The 22,915-nt window shown below is 43.5% G+C and overlaps 1 protein-coding gene across 1 annotated transcript; it reads left to right on the forward strand.

Annotated features, from left to right (window-relative positions):
• Window positions 1-270: 270 nt before the first annotated feature.
• On the forward strand, window positions 271-18,544 carry LOC308687132 (histone H2A-like; the record flags this gene model as incomplete). Its single annotated transcript, XM_081359396.1, has 2 exons — window positions 271-338; window positions 18,208-18,544. The coding sequence occupies 2 exons, from the start codon at window positions 271-273 to the stop codon at window positions 18,542-18,544; spliced, it is 405 nt and encodes a 134-aa protein (XP_081215522.1).
• Window positions 18,545-22,915: the final 4,371 nt, after the last annotated feature.

Consider the following 22,915-nt stretch of genomic DNA (forward strand, 5'->3'; position numbering starts at 1 on the left):
CAATTTCTATTATTTCTTTTTCTTCCACCTCTGTAAGAAACATTGAGTTGGGATTCCTTTCTATTAAGTTTTCACTCCAATCTTCAGATAACAATGGATCTGGAATTTCTTCTGTTCAGAGGGAAGATCACTGAATGGCTGGGAATGTTTTCAGATTTCAGCCAATAGGAGACTGTCACGCTGTCTTTTATAAGTCACTTCACAACTGGCCACTGCATTGTATTTGGTATTTGTTCCCCAGTCTCAAATCGTAAACAAACATAAACCGCAATGAGTGGAAGAGGTAAAACCGGGGGAAAGGCTCGCGCTAAGGCCAACCCAGATAGCCACTGGACGCTGTAACGGAACAGGGCCGCAACCGCAAAACGATAGAGCCGGGTCTGTCCCGCATCCGCCTCACGGACTCGTTCCTGAGTCCAAACGCACATCGGGCCAAAGCCGTTTCTGGTCTGTTTTTAGGGGTTGTTGCGGATATGTGCCAGCGCCGATCCAGCACCGCCTGATCATCCCGTTACAGATGCGTAACAGGTGCGTGAAACGATTCCGCCTACCGGAGCTGCGCCGGATGTGTTACGATTCCGCTTAAATCACCACTGGATTGTCCTTTTGCCTTATTTTCGGCATTTTTGTCAGTTAGGGTATCATAGTAACCTATGCTACCTAGGCATACATAAAGTTCTTTTATAATAATGCTCTGTCTATCTACAGTAATTATCTTTTAATATATAGTTTTTCTGTGTAAAATAACTATGAAGTTATGAATAAAAATGCAATACAGGTGCTGGTCATAAAATTAGAATATCATCAAAAAGTTGATTTATTTCAAGAATTCAACTTAACAGGTGAAACTAATATATTATATAGACTATATATATTATATAATATATTATACATGCAAACTGAGATATTTAAAGCCTTTATTTGTTATAATTTTGATGATTATGGCTTACAGCTTGTGAAACCAAGAAATTAAAATCCCAGAAAATTAGAATATTACTTTAGACCAATACAAAAAAAGGATTTTTAGAAATGATGGCCAACTGAAAAGTATGAACATGAAAAGTATGAGCATGTACAGCACTCAATACTTAGTTAGGGCTCCTTTTGCCTGAATTACTGCAGCAATGCGGCGTGGCATGGAGTCGATCAGTCTGTGGCAGTGCTCAGGTGTTATGAGAGCCCAGGTTGCTCTGATCGTGGCCTTCAGCTCTTCTGCATTGTTGGGTCTGGCGTATCGCATCTTCCTCTTCACAATACCCCATATATTTTCTATAGGGTTAAGGTCAGGCGAGTTTGCTGGCCAATTAAGAACAGGGATACCATGGTCCTTAAACCAGGTACTGGAAGCTTTGGCACTGTGTGCAGTTGCCAAGTCCTGTTGGAAAATGAAATCTGCATCTCCATAAAGTTGGTCAGCAGCAGGAAGCATGAAGTGCTCTAAAACTTCCTGGTAGACAGCTGTGTTGACCTTGGACCTCAGAAAACACAGTGGACCAACACCAGCCGATGACATCGCACCCCAAACCATCACAGACTGTGGAAACTTCACACTGGACTTCAAGCATCTTGGATTGTGTGCCTCTCCATTCTTCCTCCACACTCTGGGACCTTGGTTTCCAAATGAGATGCAAAATTTGCTCTCATCAGAAAAGAGGACTTTGGTCCACTGTGCTTTATTAAATCCAGAGTCAACGCAGCCGTCTACCAGGACATGTTCAGAGCACTTCATGCTTCCTTCATTTTCCAGCAGGATTTGCACCGGCCCATACTGCCAAAATAACCCAAACCTGGTTCAATAACCATGATATTATTGTGTAATTACTGTGTGATTTCATGCAATATTCTAATTTTCTGGGATTTTGATTTCTTGGTTTCATAAGCTGTAAGCCATAATCATCAAAATTATAACAAATAAAGGCTTGAAATATCCCAATTTGCATGTAATGAGTCTATATAATATATTAATTTCACCTGTTAAGTTGAATTCTTGAAATAAATCAACTTTTTGATGATATTCTAATTTTATGACCAGCACCTGTAAGTACATAAATTCAAATACAAAGTTTGTATATTTACAGTTTTAATTTTTGCAGATCGTTTCACAACTTTGACCAATCTCTATTTAAGTACTTAATAATAGCAAATGTACAGTTCATTTCTGTTAAATTAACTAAACGTACAAGTACGGCATACCTGCACATTTACAGTATTACTCATTAAAGCTACACTGTGTGATTTTTACCCCCATCTAGCGGTGAAATTGTATATGACTACCCAGTGAATATTAGTTTCTGTTCCTCTCAATTCCGAGGGCGTTTTAACTCCTACGGTGGCCGTATTATTCCAAGATTAACATGGCTTCCAGTTATCGACTTCGTCCATGACAATAATAAACAATACGTCTAAAATGAATAAAACTACAGGACAGATGTCAGGAGGTAAACGTCACCCTTGGAATCGGCTATCCCAGCATAATCAGATTAGGCTAACATTACAATGTGTACAAAGTAAAAGCAATTAAAAATAACTAAAATTTACAGTGTCCTTTTTTTATATAGCTTAAAAAATTGTGCCTTTAAAACTATTCATCACCTGTGATCCGTCGCAGCACAGATTTATGTTACAAGGTAAACAATACTTTTTCACCATTGACGCGAGGATGAAGTTATAGGTCGTTCTGGCGTTATGCACAACCATGCTATGGTTAGACAAGCAACTATAAAACTTCGAATTTACACAAATGAATTAAGCAGGCAACCTCGGCGTCCGTTTTAAAATCTTCTCCTCATGAGCTCTTTCCATCTGGGAAAAGTTACTCCAATGTTGACTATGGTCTTGCTGATTTGCCTGTCGCGTTGACGTTTTAATTCTCTCTTTCAAATGTGAGTACACACACACACACACACCACACTATCTTTCAAATCTGCCGGCACTCGAGATCTCGCGAGTAATCTCCCCCTCGCATTCGTCACGGTGTCACTGAGTGAAAAACGCAAAAGGCGAAGCTTGAATTTACAGGCATGACCCACTTTGGCTAATGTAGTTTCAAGATGGAGGGGCAACATGGCGACCCGCATTCGAACCCCTCACCCGTATGTACTTTCAATGGCAGATTATAAACTTAAGAGAATACTTTATTACTTGAAAGAAGTAAATATACATTAATGAGCACATATATTTTTGAAAGAACTAAGTGTTTTTTGCTAAGAATCAACTAAAAAAGTTACACAGTGTAGCTTTAAACAAACACTGAACATCAAGATACGTGAATGATAGGAAATACAAGCTTAGTATATAATTTAGAACATGTAAAAATATCACTGTATTGCTTTAAATTTAAATACAGCTAAAATTTGCTTTAAGTTGTCTGCCGTTTGTACTTATTGCTTTCCTTAATAAGTAGGGGGGAAAATCGGAAAAAAAACGGAAATCGAATTAAAAAAAATAAAATCTGAGATTTTATTTTTAGGCCATATCACCCAGCCCTAATATATGGGAAAATATAGTATAAAACTAATTAAATTTTCTGCCACTTTTAGTGCAATCATATGGAATCAGAAGACTCGGCCATTATGATATTTTAAATTACTTCTTCCCATACCTTGTTTGCCATGATCATTCTGCTTTCCACTTGACCTGAAATCACAAAAAAAAAAAAAAAAAATTAACAACTCAGTATTACATTTACACATGTAAGAATATGTTCCACTGAGACAATGCAAAACCTGACTATGATCTGGAAGCTGAGCAGGAAAGGCTAACAGTGATGTTTTGAGACAAGACACCTAACGTTAGGGGTGTAACTGTCTGTTCATCTGGATCAATGCAATTTTCAAACCAATGATCAAAAGTATCCTATGAAAAAGGCTACTATGGTGACCCCAGGTCATCCAAAATGTAGATACGTTAATTTCTTCATCAGAACACAAACATTCTATCAACTTTTATTTTATAAGCCTAATATATGCACATATGCATTCTATAGCTACGTGTTGGCAAGCAGATGCAGCCAGAATTTGCAGTTTATCATGTTGTGTTCATATTCTAGTCTCATGTGCTTTCCTGTATCATCAACAAGTACAGTATTTACTGAATTCGTTTTCTTACCAGTCTTGAGATAGCCATGTTAACCCTTACGAAAATTAACTATGGTTCCCTTTCAAGGCGGTCACTTCGACGTCACTGACGTATATGGGAACTCCCTTCCTCCTCATTTTCACTGAAATCTTATAGGCTAACGCCAGCTGGAGACAGCTGGCCAATTGACACGAAACATGCAAATAATGACCGGTCCGCGGGCAGTATAAATAGCATGGGCGCGACAATTACGTCAGAATCTCTTTCTTCACGCTAGAAGTCTTATCTGAAGTCATCGTGGAAGTTGCAATAGAGGTTACTCAGCATATTTCCTCCCCGCATCCGATGGCTGCTAACTTACATGCCAGATATGTGCGGGTCCTATCGACTCGCTCTACCCTAACAAGGATCAACCGAGGCCGCACTCACGACGGGCATGTGCTGGACAGTGCGCGCCCTCAGGGGAATAAACCCGGGCATCAGCGGAGATGAGGCCCACTGCCGCCAGCAGGCCGCTGGTGGGCCCTCTCCCGCCCTAGGACGAGTACGCTGCCCGTCGCCACTCCGGTCCTCTTCGCGGGCACGCTAGAAGGACTCGACGCGATAGGCCCTGTTGATAAGGAATACTTTAGCCCGGTATCTCAGCCAGGCTACTTCAAGAAAGACTCCGTCTTCCACGGCGTCCTTTGGTAGTCGTGCGCAAGACGCGCGTCTAGAGAGACGAGGCAAAGGCCATGGCTCCGTGTCTAAAAGGGAAAGTACGGATGCTATAGATCTCTAGCATAGAGGTCTCTAGCCGCCCCTCTCTGACAATGGAAGTGCACAGCCGCAATCCAGTGAGTGTTGTTGCGCAGTCGTTACCGCTTATGCTGTTGACGCTGGGCCTACGTAACATTACATTTTGATGTGCTTACAGCTGATGTTGCCCTGTATCCTTCAGTGCAAATGGCCATGCTGATTTAACTACATATTCACAGTTGTTGTCGCTACGCCACTGACGCTGTGTTTATGTACACACTGCTCACTTTATGTGCTATGATTTGTGCCGTTATATTTTGCCCTGTATCCTTCAGGGCAACTGGCCATTCAACTACGTATTCACAGTTGTTGTCGCTTCGCCACTGACGCTGTGTTTATGTACTCACTGCACACTATATGTGCTATGATTTGTGCCGTTATATTTTGCCCTGTATCCTTCAGTGCAAATGGCTATTCTGATTACAACATTCACAGTTGTTGTGCTGCCACTGACGCTGTGATTATGTACACTGATGTGTGTGTTATGCTTATGCCGCGATATTGCCCTGTATCCTTCAGTGCAATTGGCTAATCTGATTACTACGAAGACACAGTTGTTGTGTGATGCAACTGACGCTGTGTTACACACTACGCACTGTTATGTGTTAGGATTTATGCCACTATATATTGCCCTGTATTTTTCAGCGCAAATGGCTATTCTGATTGCTACACAGTACGTATTCACAGTTGTTGTGCGATGCAACTAACGCTGTGTTTAGCCTATGTGTACACTACAAACTATATGTGCTATGAATTTTGCCGTTGTATATTGCCCTGTATCCTTCAGTGCAATGGCTATTCTGACTACTACGAAGACACAGTTGTTGTGTGATGCAACTGACTCTGTGTTACGTATACACGACACACTGTTATGTGTTAGGATTTATGCCACTATATATTGCCCTGTATTTTTCAGCGCAAATGGCTATTCTGATTACTACACAGTATGTATTCACAGTTGTTGCGCGATGCAACTGACGCTGTGTTTACGTTAGGCATGTGCCGGTATCAAATTTTCATGCTGCGATTAATTGATTGAGCTTTTATCACGGTATACGGTATTATCACAATATTTTAATTGCTCAAGAGAAACGGATGGATTGGGAGGGGATGTAGAAAAAAACAACTTGCATCACAATAGGTGTAATTGTGATTGTCAAAACATTTGGTAACTAAACAGAATTTTACACAATTTTCACGATTTCAATTCAATTCTTGGGATTTGATTTCAATCTTGATTCAATATTGACTCTTTGGATAAATATTAGGTAGGCTACAGTAGATAGCCTACATGTTAATATTTCTCTAGAAAAAATATATCTCACATAATGCTGTAAACATACAGAGAGTCCTGTCAGCTGGTATTATTAAAGGTTAAAAATTTAATTAAATTAAATATAATTTGGTTTTCATTATAATAACAATTATGACAAGTAAAAATATACTACAAATGTAATATAGTGCACATATTTAGCAAAATACTCCTGAGTCCTCTCTATAGCTATTTTTTTCTAGTCAATAACGTGTTGGTCATTAAATGGCTTTCCTGAGGTAAATGTAACGTTCTGTGACATACTGCCGTGCAAAGGCAAAAGACCGTAACTTCGTTTTTGGTCGAAAATGAGTTATTTATATTTTTGGCACATTCAAGACCTCCTTTATCATGTGGATAAGTATCTTGAATCAATTCCGTTGTTTTTTCGAGAAAATAATGAATTGTCTTAACAGTAACTTCCAAAAGCCCATGAGAAACAAAGGCAGAACACCGTAACATCAGTTACCGCTCTTTGGCTTTGTTTTGGAACGCTCGAAATGGAGTTACGGTACTCTGCCTTTGTTTAGCCGCGCGTCAATATGAAGTTACTGTGCCGGTGTTCTATCAGATAATGCTACCTACCAGATTGTACGCTTATCAGTCCCTCTAACTTCTGATGTCCTCAGAGCTTTGTCCTGCACAGTTGCGGTCAAAACATTTGATATGGTCTGAACCCGCCGTCGACAAACGTGCTATATCGATCGCGAAGAATTATGCAGAGTTGACAGAAAAACGTTACACATTGCCGTATCAGATGAATACAACCAAGAATTAAAGCCCCGCCTCACTCAGTTCGGGTACAGGACCTGGTTGAAACACTCGTGCATCTAGCTGGCAGAGTGCCAAAACTTCGCCGGCGCCTTCAGCCCCGCCCTAAACACGGTCGAGCCAATGCTGGACTAATACATCTATGGAGGTATTTTGTCATGTCAAATGTATTAATAATGCCATCAGAATGCAACCAAAGCCCATGCTAGCAATAAGTAGATGGCTATAAATAATTGTAAATCATACAAAATAAATGCCATGATCACTAAATTTTATACAGGTGTTGCTATAATGATTTTGTTAATGGTGATCAGCAACCAAATATTGATAATGTGGAAGTTACTGCCTTTTGCCTTGGCATGACTTCTCACTTTTTGCTGACAATACAAAGGCAGAGTACAGTAACTTTAAAATAGTGGTCAAAAGTCAAGTTTGACCTCAAGATTTTTTTATGTATATAATTTCCATTACTAAAACATCTATTTGCCAGATTTCCAGTGTCCTACCTATAATTAATTTGACGGGACAACTAAAAATCTTTAAAGTCATTTTTCTCAGTTCCACACTCTAGCGACTTAAGGTCTTTTGCCTTTGTAGGGCAGCATAATTGTTCACCTGCAGTTTTATTGACCTCTTTTCGTGGTTGAAAAACACTGATTGATCGATATTATGTATGAGGCATAAATACCTTTCAGTAAGTTGTACTGTATCTTTAAATAAAAAGTAACAAATGATCGGTTTACTTGAACTGAGGCGTTACAGCGATCGGTCACGTCACATTTACAAGCGCCAAAACGGTATTTATCGTCTGAATTTCATAATAAAATGGACAGAACCTGAGAATTTTTTTCCATATCAAAAGTAACCTGCTCTGTCTAGTCTGTCGGTGTCAGTGTCCTTTGCTCCGCGATTTTTCTCTGCGTAAGAAAATGGATGTGTGGCGCGAGAGCGTGTGAGAAGTGTAAATTGCGTGAGTCTCAAGCTGAATGCGTAGAGTTGACAGCCCTGCTTTTAGAAGGGGGGTAAATCCTTTATTTTACTGTCTATGGATAAATCGTCGGCAGCGTTCCTCCTTCCGCCATGCTTCTTCTCCTTGTGAGGATTGTTTACATTAGACTAGAGTGCGCACTGCCGCATGCTCACAGTGCTTCTACATGTGGGGATTGTTTACATCAGAGTGCGCACGTGTTTTGCGCAGCATATACGCAGTGTTTAAGTGGTTGATGGAAAATAAGCTAATGCGCGTTCTATAAATATAAATTCTGATCTATTATTTTTCACGGTATTTTGAAGTGCCCGCGATAACAATATCGTGCATATTCATTACCGCGATTTATCGCATTACCGAATACTGGCACATGTCTAGTTTACGTACACACTACACACTGATATGTGTTCTGAATTTGCCGTATATTGCCCTGTATCCTTCAGTGCAATGGCTATTCTGACCACTACGCATTCACGGTTGTTGCGCGATGCAACTGACGCTGTGTTATGTACATACCGCACTCTGTTATGTGTAATGATTTATGCCATTATATATTGCCCTGTATCATTCAGTGCAATGGCTATTCTGATTACTACTCAGTACGTATTCACAGTTGTTGTGCGATGCAACTGACGCTGTGTTACGTACACACCGCACTCTTATAATGATTTATGCCATTATATATTGCCCTGTATCATTCAGTGCAATGGCTATTCTGATTACTACACAGTATGTATTCATAGTTGTTGCGCGTACAGACTACACACTGATATGTGTTATGAATTTTGCCGTTGTATATTGCCCTGTATCCTTCGGTGCAAATGGCTATTCTGACTACTACGTATTCACAGTTGTTGCGCGATGCAACTGACGCTGTGTTACACACTACGCACTGATATGTGTTACAATTACGCCGCTATACATTGCCCTGTTCCTTCAGTGCAACTGGCTACTCTGATTACTGTGTATTCACAGTTGTTGTGCGCTGCCACTGACGCTGTGTTATGTACATTGATATGCGTCTATGATTTATGCCGTTATATATTGCCCTGTATCCTCAGTGTAACCGACTATTCTGATTAACTACGTATTCACAGTCGATGTCGCTATGCCTCTGACGCTGTGCTTTGTACACATCAATGTAACTGTTATCACGTTGCCCTGTATCCTTCAGTGCAACTAGCTATCCTATCTATCTGTGCATAGTCACAGTCGTCGCTACGGCGACTTGCGCTGCATCTGTGTATACACACTGAAGCGTTATGCTGTTATGTTGCCCTCAGCGTAACTGACCATTGTGTTTGAACTGCGCATATGCATGCAGTTTCGGTCGCTTCGACGACTTGCGCTGCATTATACACACGTTTTAAATGTGCGCACTGATGTGTTATGCTGTTATGTTGCCCCCTATCCTTCAGTGCAACAACCAGCTGTCCTATCTAACTGTGCATATTCACAGTTCTGTCGCTACAGCGACTACATTGCACTTATGTACGTACAAGGACGTGTTTTTGCTATTTTGTTGCCCTGTTCCTTCAGTGCAAAACTAGCTATCCTAATCTAACCGTGCATATTCATAGTTTCTGGATATATGTACGTGCACGGATGTGTTAGGCTGTAATGCTGCCCTGTTTCCTTCAGTGCAGCTAGCCATCCTGATCTAACTGTGCATCTCAGCTACGGTGACTTACGCTGCGTTATATACATACATGGATGCACTATTCTTACGCACTTGTGTTATGCTGTCATGTTACCCTGTATATAGTAGGGGTGTACACAAAAATCACGGTTCGGTACGTACCTCGGTTTTAAAGTCACGGTTCGGTTTATTTTCGGTACAGTAAGGGAAAGAAATGCAAACATTAAACTGCAGGTTGTTTATTACTATAAACTTTTTTTAACAATTTGTTTACACTTTTTAATAAAATATAATAAAATAGATATAAAATAAAAAAAGAATAAGAAATAAAATACTGCTGCAAAGTTCTCCACTAAATAAAATACTCTCAGTCTCAAACCAATATCACATAATAAAATATAATGAAAAATATAAATAAATAACTATGATTACAGTGCAGCATTACCAATCCCAGCTTGTAGGCCTGCTCATATTTAAAAATGAAGGCTGGGAATCGATAAAAAAAAGAACTAATTAATTGCACAATTTGCTGTAATTAATTGCAATTCCTCCAAGCTTGTAATCATCAATAATTAAACTTATAATCACCTAATTAAATGAAACACGGGGAAAAAAGGAACAGAAAATAGCCCTATATTAAAATAATATTAAACATAAATATATCAATGTATTATTATTTTTCAATAATCAATCAACATAATCAATTTAAGATTTTTTTTCTTCACTTTTTTACTAATTATCAAAATAAAATATAGTCCAAAGCTATAGTACAAAGCTATTATTACCAGAGCATGTGATCAGAGCAGGTCATTTTACCATTGTTGCCAGCATAACTATATCAGCTCAGCAAACAGAAGTCTACTACTGAGAAATTTCACCTTATTTGAGCAGACTTTGCTTTTCCAGTGCGTGATCGGTACATGATTGGAGTGTTTGGGCCGTTAACGACAGAGCAGAACGCGCAGCGCAAACACGGACTCGAACATTGAGCAGAGAGCGCAGCGGGCCGACACACACACACACACGGAACGGAGAGTGCGGCGGCGCACACGGAGCGGAAAAGCTTTTTTTCGCCCTGCAGTCTATTTCATTGGTTTAGGTTACAGTGACGACGGGTAAAACACTGGTAAAACATCAGAATCAGCTGCAGGGCGGGATTTGCGCTGAACGCGGAGACTTCCGCCACTTAATATGTTCGTGTGGAAACACGAAAACGTACCTATGTTCCGCACACAAAATATTGCATTCAGTCATTCGGTACACACGTGCACCGAACCGAAAGCCCTGTACCGAAACGGTCCGGTACGAATACACGTACCGTTACACCCCTAGTATATAGTGCAGCTAGCTATCCCAGTCGAACTGTGCATATTCACAGTCTCTGTCGATACGGCGACCTGCGCTGCATTATTGCACATGGATGTGTTCATGCTGCGGTGTTGCCCCGTATCCTTCAGTGCCTATATTGAGCTACTGCGTATAGTTGGCGCTACAGCGACCGATGCTGTTACGTACATGTGCTACGCTGTTATGTTGCCCTGTTTCCTTCACTGCAACTGGCTATTCTGTACTAACTCGTATACTCACAGTTCTAGCTACGGCTACGACTGTGTTTGTGTACTTCTGAGGTGCTATGCTATTATGGGGCTATTATCTAACTGCGTATAGACCCCTTTTGCGCCGACGTCACAGTTACGTCACGGCGCTAGCTGGAGGCAAAACAAACGGAAAACTGGAGGCGGCCAATACAAACCAGCACAGATTCGGCTACATAATAAGGAGCTTAAATTATTATTTTTATTATTAAATGTCATCTTGTTGTGTTGTTGGGTGCAAGAATCAATGAAAAATGAGTATGCTATATCTGGAATTTTTATTTCTAGAAAATATTCATATCATTAAAATTGCACCGTAGTGTCACTCTTTACATTGTCATCTTCTTGGCGCTGGCTAGGCAGAACTGCGGATCGTACCACACGAACCTTTACATGACCATTCAGCACATAGTTATAGGCATCTAAATATATATATATGCCCTCAGTATCTCTTTACCCTCGGTTTCTCTATCGGGTAGGTGTAGAAGTCAGGCCACTCAACCGGAGGTAGCTTTAACGTTAATCCTGTCAGATCGTCCATTGACTGAGCGTGTACGGTCATCTGGTTCCGTCCGTTAAAATTAACTTTTGCAAATAACAATCGCGGTCCTGGACAGTGAGTGACCTTGCACATTAAGACAAAATCGGATTTTCTCCAGTCATTGTTAAAAAACAAGCTAACAAAACTTGCAAACTAGCGTTAGTGAAGCGGCCAGAGGGATCTTTCTGCCTCCAGCTAAGCCCCGCCCACACAAATACGTCACCATGTTTACCAACTGTAAAAGGGTCTATATTCACAGTTGTTGTCGCTACGGCCAATGGCACTGTGTTTATGTACATTCAGCTATGTGTTAAATTGCACTTCTGTACATCGGCTATAGAACATCGGACTATGTTCTACAAGGGAGTGTCAGTTTCCTCGTGACCCCCTTGCTGGCCTATCATCCCCGGTTCACGGACCTGAGAGAGTTATGGGGCTCCCCCATGACAATCCCCCTCAAGAAGGTCTTGCTAATACAGGCGATCAGCACGATTGTCACCCCAGCCCCAAGCTGTGGAACCTTCTTGTGTGTCCGCTGCTGGGTCCTTAGTTGAGCAAGACACTTGACACAAATAAGTGCTGAGAGATCTCCTTGAGAAGGACCTTTCCACCTGCTCTCGCCCCAGCGAAGCACTTGGAGACCTACGCTCATTCTATGTGAATGATGTTACGTTGTCTCGGACCTAGTGACTGCAGCGTCACTCTCCGTCCGATACCAAACTGCGTTCCGAAGACGCTTACACCGTTCAGAGCACAGATTTATCCCTGCCCGCCTTATCTGCTGAGCCGTCAGCCTCACATGATGCTGATGCTCAGAGTGCTGTTGGCCCTGTTAGGGCTTTGCAGATGTACGTGGACCACCAGGCAGCAGTCTGACTAGCTGTTTGTGTGCTTGGTGGATGGTACTAGGGACTGAGACTTCTCACTGAATTCAACGCTTTTCATGTGGTTTAATGCCTACGGGATATAGGTATGCTGGCTGTCTTCTCAGAACACGTTCGCCAGGGGTTCAAGTTTTATGCACTGCCTATAGCGTCGTGGGTTCGGTGAGTTTTATTAATGGACTCATGAACTGTTACCACCAGCTGTGCAGTAGTCTGCATTATGCAGTTACCATTGCTGCTAACTCTGTGTTATGACTATAATGTTACATAGCTGTTTCCGCATTACACAGTAGTTTTCAATGTTCTGTTAACTCTGTGTATGGCTATAAGGTTATGCAGCTGTCACCGCTATTGCCGTCGACACTGTGTTAACTCTTGTGCTTGAGTGCTTATGGTGTTATGCTGCCCTCCAGTGCAGCCTTCGCTTCATTGCATTGGATATGCAACTTGGTAGGTCGGAACAGACGTTTCTTGGTCTAGTTTCGCCATCAGTTCGAGTGCTCCTAGCGGCGCTGCTGGCTTAGAACTGTTGTCTCTCGTGGGAGTGTAGCTTGACCCCGTTCAGGGCTTATCTTCACTGCGCTCACGGCGGGATTCTATACAGTTCCCATATACGTCAGTGACGTAATGTCGAAGTGACCGCCTTGAAAGGGAACGTCTCCGGTTACTATCGTAACCTCGGTTCCCTGAGAGGCGGGAACGAGACATTACGTCAGCCGCCGTGCTCGCCGTTTGATCAGCTGTGCTAGCGTTCAGTCTTGATTCTGACGTAATTGCCCATGCTATTGTAATAAACCTTGATTCAGGGGCTAATGTTGTGGCTAGAGAAATCTACTCTATAAAGCAAGCAGCACCACGGGATTAGAAACAATAATCTTTATTTAACAATTCATTCAGTTACCGAACATTTCAGAGACTGGGTCAGGTTCTAAATGTCCCAAATACCTATGTTAAGTAGCCTGGGCGAACAACACCACAATGGAGCATGCTACACAGAGGAAACCGCAAATAAATAGACTATCTAAAAGCTAGTATACACACAATAAATATACAAAAGCTATAAAACACATCACCACCGCAAGACACGGCACACATTCGCAAGGCACGTGCACCTAACACCCAAGACGCCATCAGACTGCAACATACGAACTTAGTTCATTCTAACCCTCCCACCCATCATGATATGGTTATACTGCTAGATTTAAAATCACAAACACACACACACACACACACACACACATATAAAGTTTGATAGGCTACTTAACTCTCCCGGGAGCCGAGACCCTCCCCCCGGGTCTAGGCTTTGGCGCTGTTTGGTCAAGGGGAAAAAGCAAACACCAATACAGCGCTCGTGAGGCCTCCGAGCAATAGCGGAAACGGAGCACCCCCCTTCTGAAAAGCTGCGGCGCCCAACGCACTCCTATTACCCGGCCTTATCTACAGTTTAGCCCGCTACACTATCTTCGCCGCCGGCAGCCCTAAACAGCGTGCGAACGGCACCCACCCCCCAACCTTGAGTGCAGCTCGGCGTTAGTAAAAACACACCGCTTCTCAGAACCCCGCACGCTTCGCTGTGCCCCTCTTTTTAATCACTCTCTTCCTTTACGCTCATCAATGGTCAGGTGCAACAATCATTTAACTCAACCCACTCTTCCCTCAATGTCCCGCCATTTAAGAGTGATTTACTGACACATACTATCGCGTATTAACAACGATTTTATACACAATTAAACGGACTTTGATATGTATAACAAGTCTACGAAAGCTTGTTTTAGGTCTTTTGAGATGTGGGTTCAACTGATCTTTCTTAAAACAGATGGAAAACGTAAAGACGCATGATGCTACATTATCAGTGTTTTGCCCTCCAGCTCTCGCCAGTTAACTGAACATAATTTAAGAATGCTAACGTTAGCTTGAAAACCGTAAACGTAACACAAATGTAATATAAAATATCGTTCACATCTAACTGCTAGTAAATGAGACTCTTACCTCAGCCGGTGATCGGTTGGCATGATGTCCGCTGTGACGAACAAGGCTCACTGAAAAGGGCGTTATTTCCAAAGAATCCAAACGGACTGACTGACAAACACAGAACTCCTGCTCACGGCTGCTCTTGACGAATACGATTGCTTTGAACCACTGTTGATCTCACAATCCACTTCACGAGAGTAGACTGAATTCAAATCTCCCGCTTTCCCAAACTGGACTGATCAGCTAACGTTAACCTTTGTGGGCGGGAGTAAACAGCGGAAAAGTAATGGCGGCGAATTTGAATCTGCGTCATCGCGCGCGCGCACTCACACACACACACACACACACACACAAAGCCCTGAATGTGCAGCAACGGAGATTTGGAAAAATATTCATAAAATATACATGAAATTATGGGAGAATAAGACAATGAAATAATGATCAAAATGAGTAGGCCTATAAAATAAAATGTGAAATAAAAAATAATTCAATACAGGCCTACTGTAGCCTATGTAGGGTACTGTACAAATACTATTATTTAACCTTAAAAAAACTCACTTTAACCCCCACATGCTTAATAATCTGTAAGGAAAACATATTGAATAGATGCTGATTTCCGCAGTTATACCTTCTTTACTTTGTTTTCTAATTTCACAGAAAAAAATCTGTAAAATATTACCTAATAATTTCTGTAAAATTACACATAACTCTGTAAAAATACAGACAAGTTCCTTTTAAAAAACGTAAAAATTGATGTAAAACCAAAATACAAGCAATAGAGTGCCGAAGTTATGACGTCACTTTGTAGGCCAAAACGCGGAAGTGAGTTAGCATTTTAGCACTGGTTCCCTCGCCCTAAAGTCTATGGGTTTTTTGAATGGGTTTTTGCTAAATCGCCTGAAATAAGGTCTGTGGTTAACAAAGCCTCTAAATATTTTCACTTTTTGATCTTTGACATAAAACACACCAGTAATAGCTGCTTGTGATTTTTTTAAACTTTGTGTCTTAAAAACGGTGGTTGCTAACAAGTTGCTAAAAGGGACTACATCTTTTGGCGGGGACTTAGACGTCATCATGACAAACATGAAATCTCTCACGAGCCCGCGTTTCAGCTTCACGTTCAGCTTCGCGTTCTTAGAAGTTTACCTTTCAGTTAATGTACATAACGTTGTTTTTGTTTTGTCCCGAAATGCAACCACAAGTCATCGAATGAAAATGAAATCTCGTTTTACCGTTTTCCGTCCGATGTTACCCAGCGGAGACTCTGGGTTCGTGCCAGATGGAGTAAAAAAGGCTAGCAGTAGCAAGAATAAACGTTTTTCATAACCAAATCAACAGCTAAAATACCTTGTCTTTCTCTTAAAATATCTAAAAGCTTGTTTACTTTGCCACTGTTTAATAGATTAGATCCGCTAACGTTACGTTGAGAAATGTGTTTAATTAAAATATTCAAAAATAATACCTGGTTTATTGACTTTTATTGTAACTTGTTTGGATATAATTATAGAAAGGGTGGGTCCTGCACCCTGATATTTGTGAACTTGGCTTTTGGCTCATTCCCAGAGAACACGCTGATATGTATAGCCTTAATGCACTGTAAGTTGCCTGTCTGACAAATACACAAATAAAATGTTAAACTATTGTATACTACTTGTATACTATTGTAACTACACTCCAGTCAGCTCACAGTAATGTGAATGTGAGATAAAAATTTACTACACTGGCTCTCACATTGGGGCTTGTGGATTACCAGGTAAAAATATATAGAAAATGTTAACAAAATGAGTATATATGGTTTATTTAGGGAACATATATGGTTTAATTATAATATATATAATAAGCATTTGCTATTGGACAATTCTCTTTAAATTCAACATATATAATTATATAGGCCTACAACTATTATATTAAATTTTTGGAATTTAACTGTGTTATGCTTGTTCAGAGATTATTTATATAGTTATCTTAAATACATAGAACACTATTATAACTCCTCTATCTCTCCCTAGTTTTACTTACCGAGACTCGATTAACCTTGTCCCTCATGCTGGCCCTTAATATACCGGCAAGTAAACCAGCATCTAAGCTGCACTGTTCATGTCCAGATTTATAGTGGTTCTCTCCTCGATCTATGGTTTTTCTATAAAGGACATAAGATTGGAAATTGATACGGCCATAACGTTAGTGCTTCTGAGATGGTAAAAGCGCGTTTTTTTCCTGGCGAATTAGCAAATGGTATGCAAACATACAATCAAACATAATACAGTGAAAGATAATCTTTAAAGTTTATTTGGGGCACAATGATAAGGCATAATAATCTTAATCACAAAGAAAATAATATTAAGGTTTATATAAACTAACAAAATAATAAACAAATAAATAAAACATTAACAAAAGATTAAAAAAAATCTCAGAGAGGCACGCATAAACACAATTAGTTTCTAACATTTTTGGAAAAAACGAATGGGCAATATTTCTCATGAAAAAGTGGATAAGTGTTCATACCATAAAAAATAGGTTCATACACAGCGCAGATCATAATGAGCGAGCGTGTTTTTTAAATAAAGTTTGAGGAAGCTTGATGATGACGTTGATCCGCAACCATGGTGTGCTGTAGTCCGTTTATAGCCTACCGTTAGCATTTTATATCTGACGGCTTTATTTAGGCTTCAAAATGTATAAATTTTGGATTAACTTGTAAAGATTATCTTGATAGACAAAACGTGTTAGGGTCACAACTCTTTGTTGAACACAGATCTTATTTTTTGCGATTTTCCAAAAGTCTATGGGGAAAATGCATTGCTTTTCGATCGAGGGAACCATGCGCCGCTAACTTCCGGGTTGTCCTACAAAATGACGTCTTAACTTCGGCACTCTATTACCTGCAAATTTAACAGTGGACCTTTAAATTACAGCCTTTTATTTTACAGATATTTGCTGTAATAATGACAAAACGGTAAAAATCTGTAAACAAATACAGACAATTACCTGTAAAATTACACTTTTTTTTACAGTGTGTGCTGTAACGGACCTTATAGCATCACAAAATGTTGCTGTATAGTTTTTAAACACTGACAATATTGCTCAGCTTATGACAATGCATTTATCTCATGCTCTAGATAGAAAAAAAAAAATGCAGACTAGGTAGGCTAACCATGTTGTTTTGAAAATGTTTATTCCACGGAGTTCTTCACACAGTTTGAGAAAAGTATTTGCATCCACATCAGGTAGTCTCTGTCAAAACAGTGTTGGCTCAAATCCGTTTTGCAGATATGGGCCAGAGCAGTTTTTAGCCCTTTTTTAAATGCAGTCGGCTCAGATATGTATCACAGATTCGGGCCACACCAGTGTAGCCTATGTGAAAACAGTAGGCTATCGGCTCAGATTCATACTGCAGATCTGGACCAAATCAGTGTCAGACACAGCTAATGTCTTTCGGTTACCTATGGGAAAAGTGATCTGGGCCAGATCTGTAAAATGATATAAATACTGAACTGATGGCAGTTAGAATGTTTAAGCTGAAACCTCTATCTGGCACGGATCTGGTTCACAATCAGAAAACGTCTCTAAGATAGAAACGGAGGCAAGGGGCTTAAAACGGATCCGGGCCAAATGTAATATCTGGGAAGAGTCGCTCTTCCAGGGCGGGACTGCAGTTCCCCGTCGGCCGTGTTCACAGGCTTCTCCGCAAAGGCAACTATGCCCAGCGCGTCGGTGCCGGAGCTCCGGTGTATTTGGCCGCTGTGCTCGAGTATCTGACCGCTGAGATCCTGGAGTTGGCTGGAAACGCCGCTCGGGACAACAAGAAGACCCGCATCATCCCTCGACACCTGCAGCTGGCGGTGCGCAATGACGAGGAGCTGAACAAGCTTCTGGGTGGCGTGACCATCGCTCAGGGTGGTGTGTTGCCCAACATTCAGGCCGTGCTGCTGCCCAAGAAGACCGAGAAGCCCGCGAAGGCCAAGTAGACTGACGGAAGTTTCTCTTCAAACCAAAGGCTCCTTTAAGAGCCACACAATTTCTCCAAGAAAGAGTGATTACATTAATCCAATCATTATTAAAGTTAAATATCCAGCATAAAAATAAAATGAGTTTTTAGTATTTCACAGTGTTAATATTATAAATGAATAAATATAGTTGAGTTCTCTTACGAGAGTTCTCTCGTACTGCGTTTGAAAAACGCTGCGGGAAAAGGTCTCTTTTCACGAAATACTGAAGCAAAATTATCCTTAATTTTCATAAATGTAAAACGCATTGCAGCAGTGCACAGCTATGGCGAGACGGCTCGCTCGCTCATAGGCTGTTCTGCGGCAACTGCATTAGCCTATCGAGCGAGGGCTGATGCAACATCAGGCCAATGAGAGCGCTTCGCGCGCTCCTCGCCACATCCCGCCGAAACGGGTGTGGCAGTCCCCTATAAAAGGAGCTCGAGTAGGCTGATTCAACTGATTTTCATCTCTTCAGCGAAGCGCACGCATCGCTGGATCACGAGGAAGCACGCGTCGTCTGAGAACAAGCTTTTCAGCGGGACGAGCCCTTGAAGCCGCAGGCCTGCGCCGCCTTCTACCGCCGTACCTGCTGCGCTTTCCGACGCCATATCCTTTCATTACTATTGTTCTTTTGTATGTGTGTGTGTGTGTGTTCGCTCTGCAACACTCACCCCCTAAAAGAGCTGCGTCTTTTTCAAGACGCCTTCTCATGCAGCGCTCGCGCTCGCTGACGGCGAATCGCCCTCACTCCGAGCCGATTGCCTACGGTGACTCTGATGACTCGCCTGGCATCCTCCCGAGGCTGCCCTTCCTGGAAGCGGATGGCGGGATTAGTTTTTCTTTACGTTACAAGAAAAGCTACCCTGCCTCTGCACGCGTCACTTACCGGCGAAGGAGAAAAGAGTGTTTTTAGTCCCGCCGTTGGCCGGTCTAACCTCTTTTCTCTCACATTTCTCAGCTCCCTGTGGGTGGCTGGAAATATTATTGCAGCAGAGTGAGTCTGTGTTACACACTTGCCTGCCAGCAAACGCCGAAGAATACATGTTGACGCCGCCTAAAAAGCCTATATCCCACTGTGGCTCAGTGGTGAAATTATAGGTTTTCCGCACGGACGACCGCGGTTCGAATCCCGGTCTCGCGGCATTTATATTTATGCCGCCAATGCTTCCCTCTGTCAGGTCCCCTGAAGGCGACTGCAGAGATGCATTTTGCAGTCAGCAAGCGCGTAGTACCCGCTTGCCTGCAACCAAACACCGTTTCTACGGTTCCCGTGCGTCACTGGCGAAATGAGAATGGAGTGCTTTCAGCCCCGCTGAAACTGGGCGATGTCCACTCTTCTCTCATTCTAGCATATTTCAGGTGTCTGAAAATGTTAGTATTGCTTGTTGTGCTTACTCGCATGCCTGCAAGCAAACGCCAGTGTGGATTATACTCGCGCTGTCTTTGTCTATGTATCCCCACTGTGGTCCAGTGGTAGATTCTTAGACTTAGACGCGGGGGACCCGAGTTCGAATCCCAGGTCTGCCGGCAGAAACATTTATGCCGCCGAATGCAAATCACTCTGTCTGTTCCCCGAGAGGCAACTGCAGACGTGTTTTTTTTGCAGCCCATGAGCACGTGTTACGTGGCCGGACTTCTACCGAAGTCCCGCACGGGGCCCGTGCTCAAATATTCGACCCGGGTTGATCACGCGCGCAACATAGTGAACGTGCCCACTGCCTAGTGCCCACAGACACTATGTTCTGCACGCCTTGTGGTTTCTGTAAGACGAAACCTGTGTGCATCAATTCTGCTCAGGCAGACAGTGCACTCGCTGCAGTAACTGTGCCCGCTCTCCCGCGCCCACACTTACTCGCGGCCATTTTATGTCCTACGGGACTCGCCCAGCCCTCCTCTGCTCGGTTAAACACCGCAGCGGGGTCGAGCGCAGGCGTTCTGTCCGCTGTGATCAGCGCGCTTCCCCCGCGACAGAACGCGCTTCAAAGTCCCGGCCACGGCCGATGATGCTATAAATGTAGTGTCGATGCCCACTCCTCTGTGCCCATCCCTACATACAAGCACAGCCCTGCACACAGGGCCCGCGCACATAAAATCGACTCAGGTCGATCGCGCTCCAAACATAGTAAAAGTGCCCACTTCCCAGTGCCCACGAACACTATGTCTGGCCATTTTATGTCCTACGAGACTCGCCCAGCCCTCCTCTGCTCGGTTAAACACCGCAGCGGGGTCGAGCGCAGGCGTTCTGTCCGCTGTGATCAGCGCGCTTCCAAAAAAAAAAAAAAAAAAAAAATTCAAAAGTCCCGGCCACGGCCGATGGTGCTATAAATGTAGTGTTGATGCCCACTCCTTTGTGCCCATCCCTACACAAAAGCACAGCCCTGCACACAGGGCCCGCGCTCATAAGATCGACTCAGATCGGTCACGCTCCAGACATAGTCACAGTGCCCACTTCCCAGTGCCCACAAACACTATGTCTGGCAGATCACAGTCTCCCCGTAAAAGCGGGATCTGTGCGCGCCCGCGCTGCTCACACAGACAGCGCGACCAAAGCAGTGAACGTGCCGGTCCCCGCCCACGTCCACCTGCAGGCTACATGAGTCCCAGGCGACCTTCTCAGACCTCCCTCGCTCAGTTAAGCACTGTAACGCGGTCGAGGATGAGCGCTATGCCCGCTGTATTAAGCGCGCTCCCCGCCTCATATGTCACAGGCGTAACGCCTATGTTATCGCACCCCGAAGCACCACTGCCGCACTGCGGACAGAGCGAGCTTCGCATTCAGCCCCTAGCCGGCCATGCAGATGCGTGGGCCGCGCTTCCAGGGGTTTCAGACTGGGTGCTAGACATTATAAAGAGAGGCTTCTCGCTACAGTTTTTCCGACGCCCTCCCCGCTTCACAGCGCGCGTCGAAACCACGGTGAATTCAGAAGCAGCACACCTGCTTCGTGCCGAAATATCAAAACTGTTGAGCAAAGGGGCGATACAGCTTGTACCCCCAGCTCAAAGCGAAAAGGGGCTATACAGCAGATACTTTCTAGTCCCGAAAAAGGACGGAGGTATTAGACCCATTCTGGATCTAAGACGACTAACAGAGCTTTAGTGAAACGCAGTTTCAAAATGCTCACGACCAGAAAAATCCTCGCGCATATTCGCCGAGAAGACTGGTTTATGTCGATAGATCTGAAGGACGCGTATTTCCAGATACAGATAGCGTCACGTCACAGGCGATTCTTGAGATTCGCCTTCGAGGGTCGGGCATACCAGTACACAGTCCTGCCTTTCGGCTTGTCCCTGGCACCTCGTACGTTTACGAAATGCATGGACGCAGCGCTCGCCCCCCTCAGACTCAGAGGCATGCGAGTGCTGACCTATTTGGACGACTGGCTGATCATAGCTCAATCGCGATCACAGCTCGTGGAGCACAGAACCATGTTACTCGATCACCTCGAGAATCTTGGTATTATGATCAATTGGACAAGGAGCTCCCTGAACCCCAGTCAAACTATCTCGTTTCTGGGTGTCGTTCTGGACTCGCAGTCCATGACGGCGCGGCTGTCAACACAGCGCGCGCTGCACATTCAGCACACAGCGAGAGCCTTTCGCTGCGGTGCGACTACCACGCTCAAAAAGTTTCAGAGGTTGCTGGGTCTTATGGCCTCAGCAGCATCGGTTCTCCAGTTGGGCCTGCTTCGCATGCGCCCTCTGCAGTTCTGGCTAAAAGCGCGAGTGCCTCGCAGAGCGTGGGCACTTGGCCGATTACGCCTCAGAGTCGATCAGGACTGCGTGGCAGCCCTGAGACCTTGGGCGGCGAGCGATTGGTACCGTTCGGGCGTAAGCCTGGGGACTCCCTCGAGGGTGAAAGTGGTGTCTACGGACGCATCCACCTCGGGATGGGGAGCGCTGCTCGAGGGCAGACCGTTCTTTGGCCAGTGGTCAGAACGAGAGAAGCTCCATCACATCAACTGCTTAGAAATGCTAGCAGTTCACAACGCGCTGACGCGCTTTTGTCCCCAAATCAAGGACCAGCACGTCGTAGTCCGCTCGGACAACACGGCCGTGGTGTCCTACATAAATCGCCAGGGCGGTCTCAGATCCAATATTCTGTACAGGCTGGCCAAGCGCCTCCTGACATGGGCTCAGCGCAACTTGCGCTCGCTGAGAGCAGTGCATGTGCCTGGGGTCCACGACCTGGGTCCAGACAGACTGTCCAGGAACAACGTTCCCACGGGCGAATGGTCTCTACACCCACAAGCAGTCCAGCTGCTGTGGCAGAGATTCGGCAGGGCGGAGGTGGACCTATTCGCGTCCCCAGAAAACGCTCATTGCCCCGTGTTCTTTTCAAAGAACGACAGC

Source organism: Scardinius erythrophthalmus, assembly GCF_964197995.2.
Source record: "Scardinius erythrophthalmus genome assembly, chromosome: 2".
Classification (NCBI taxonomy): domain Eukaryota; kingdom Metazoa; phylum Chordata; class Actinopteri; order Cypriniformes; family Leuciscidae; genus Scardinius; species Scardinius erythrophthalmus.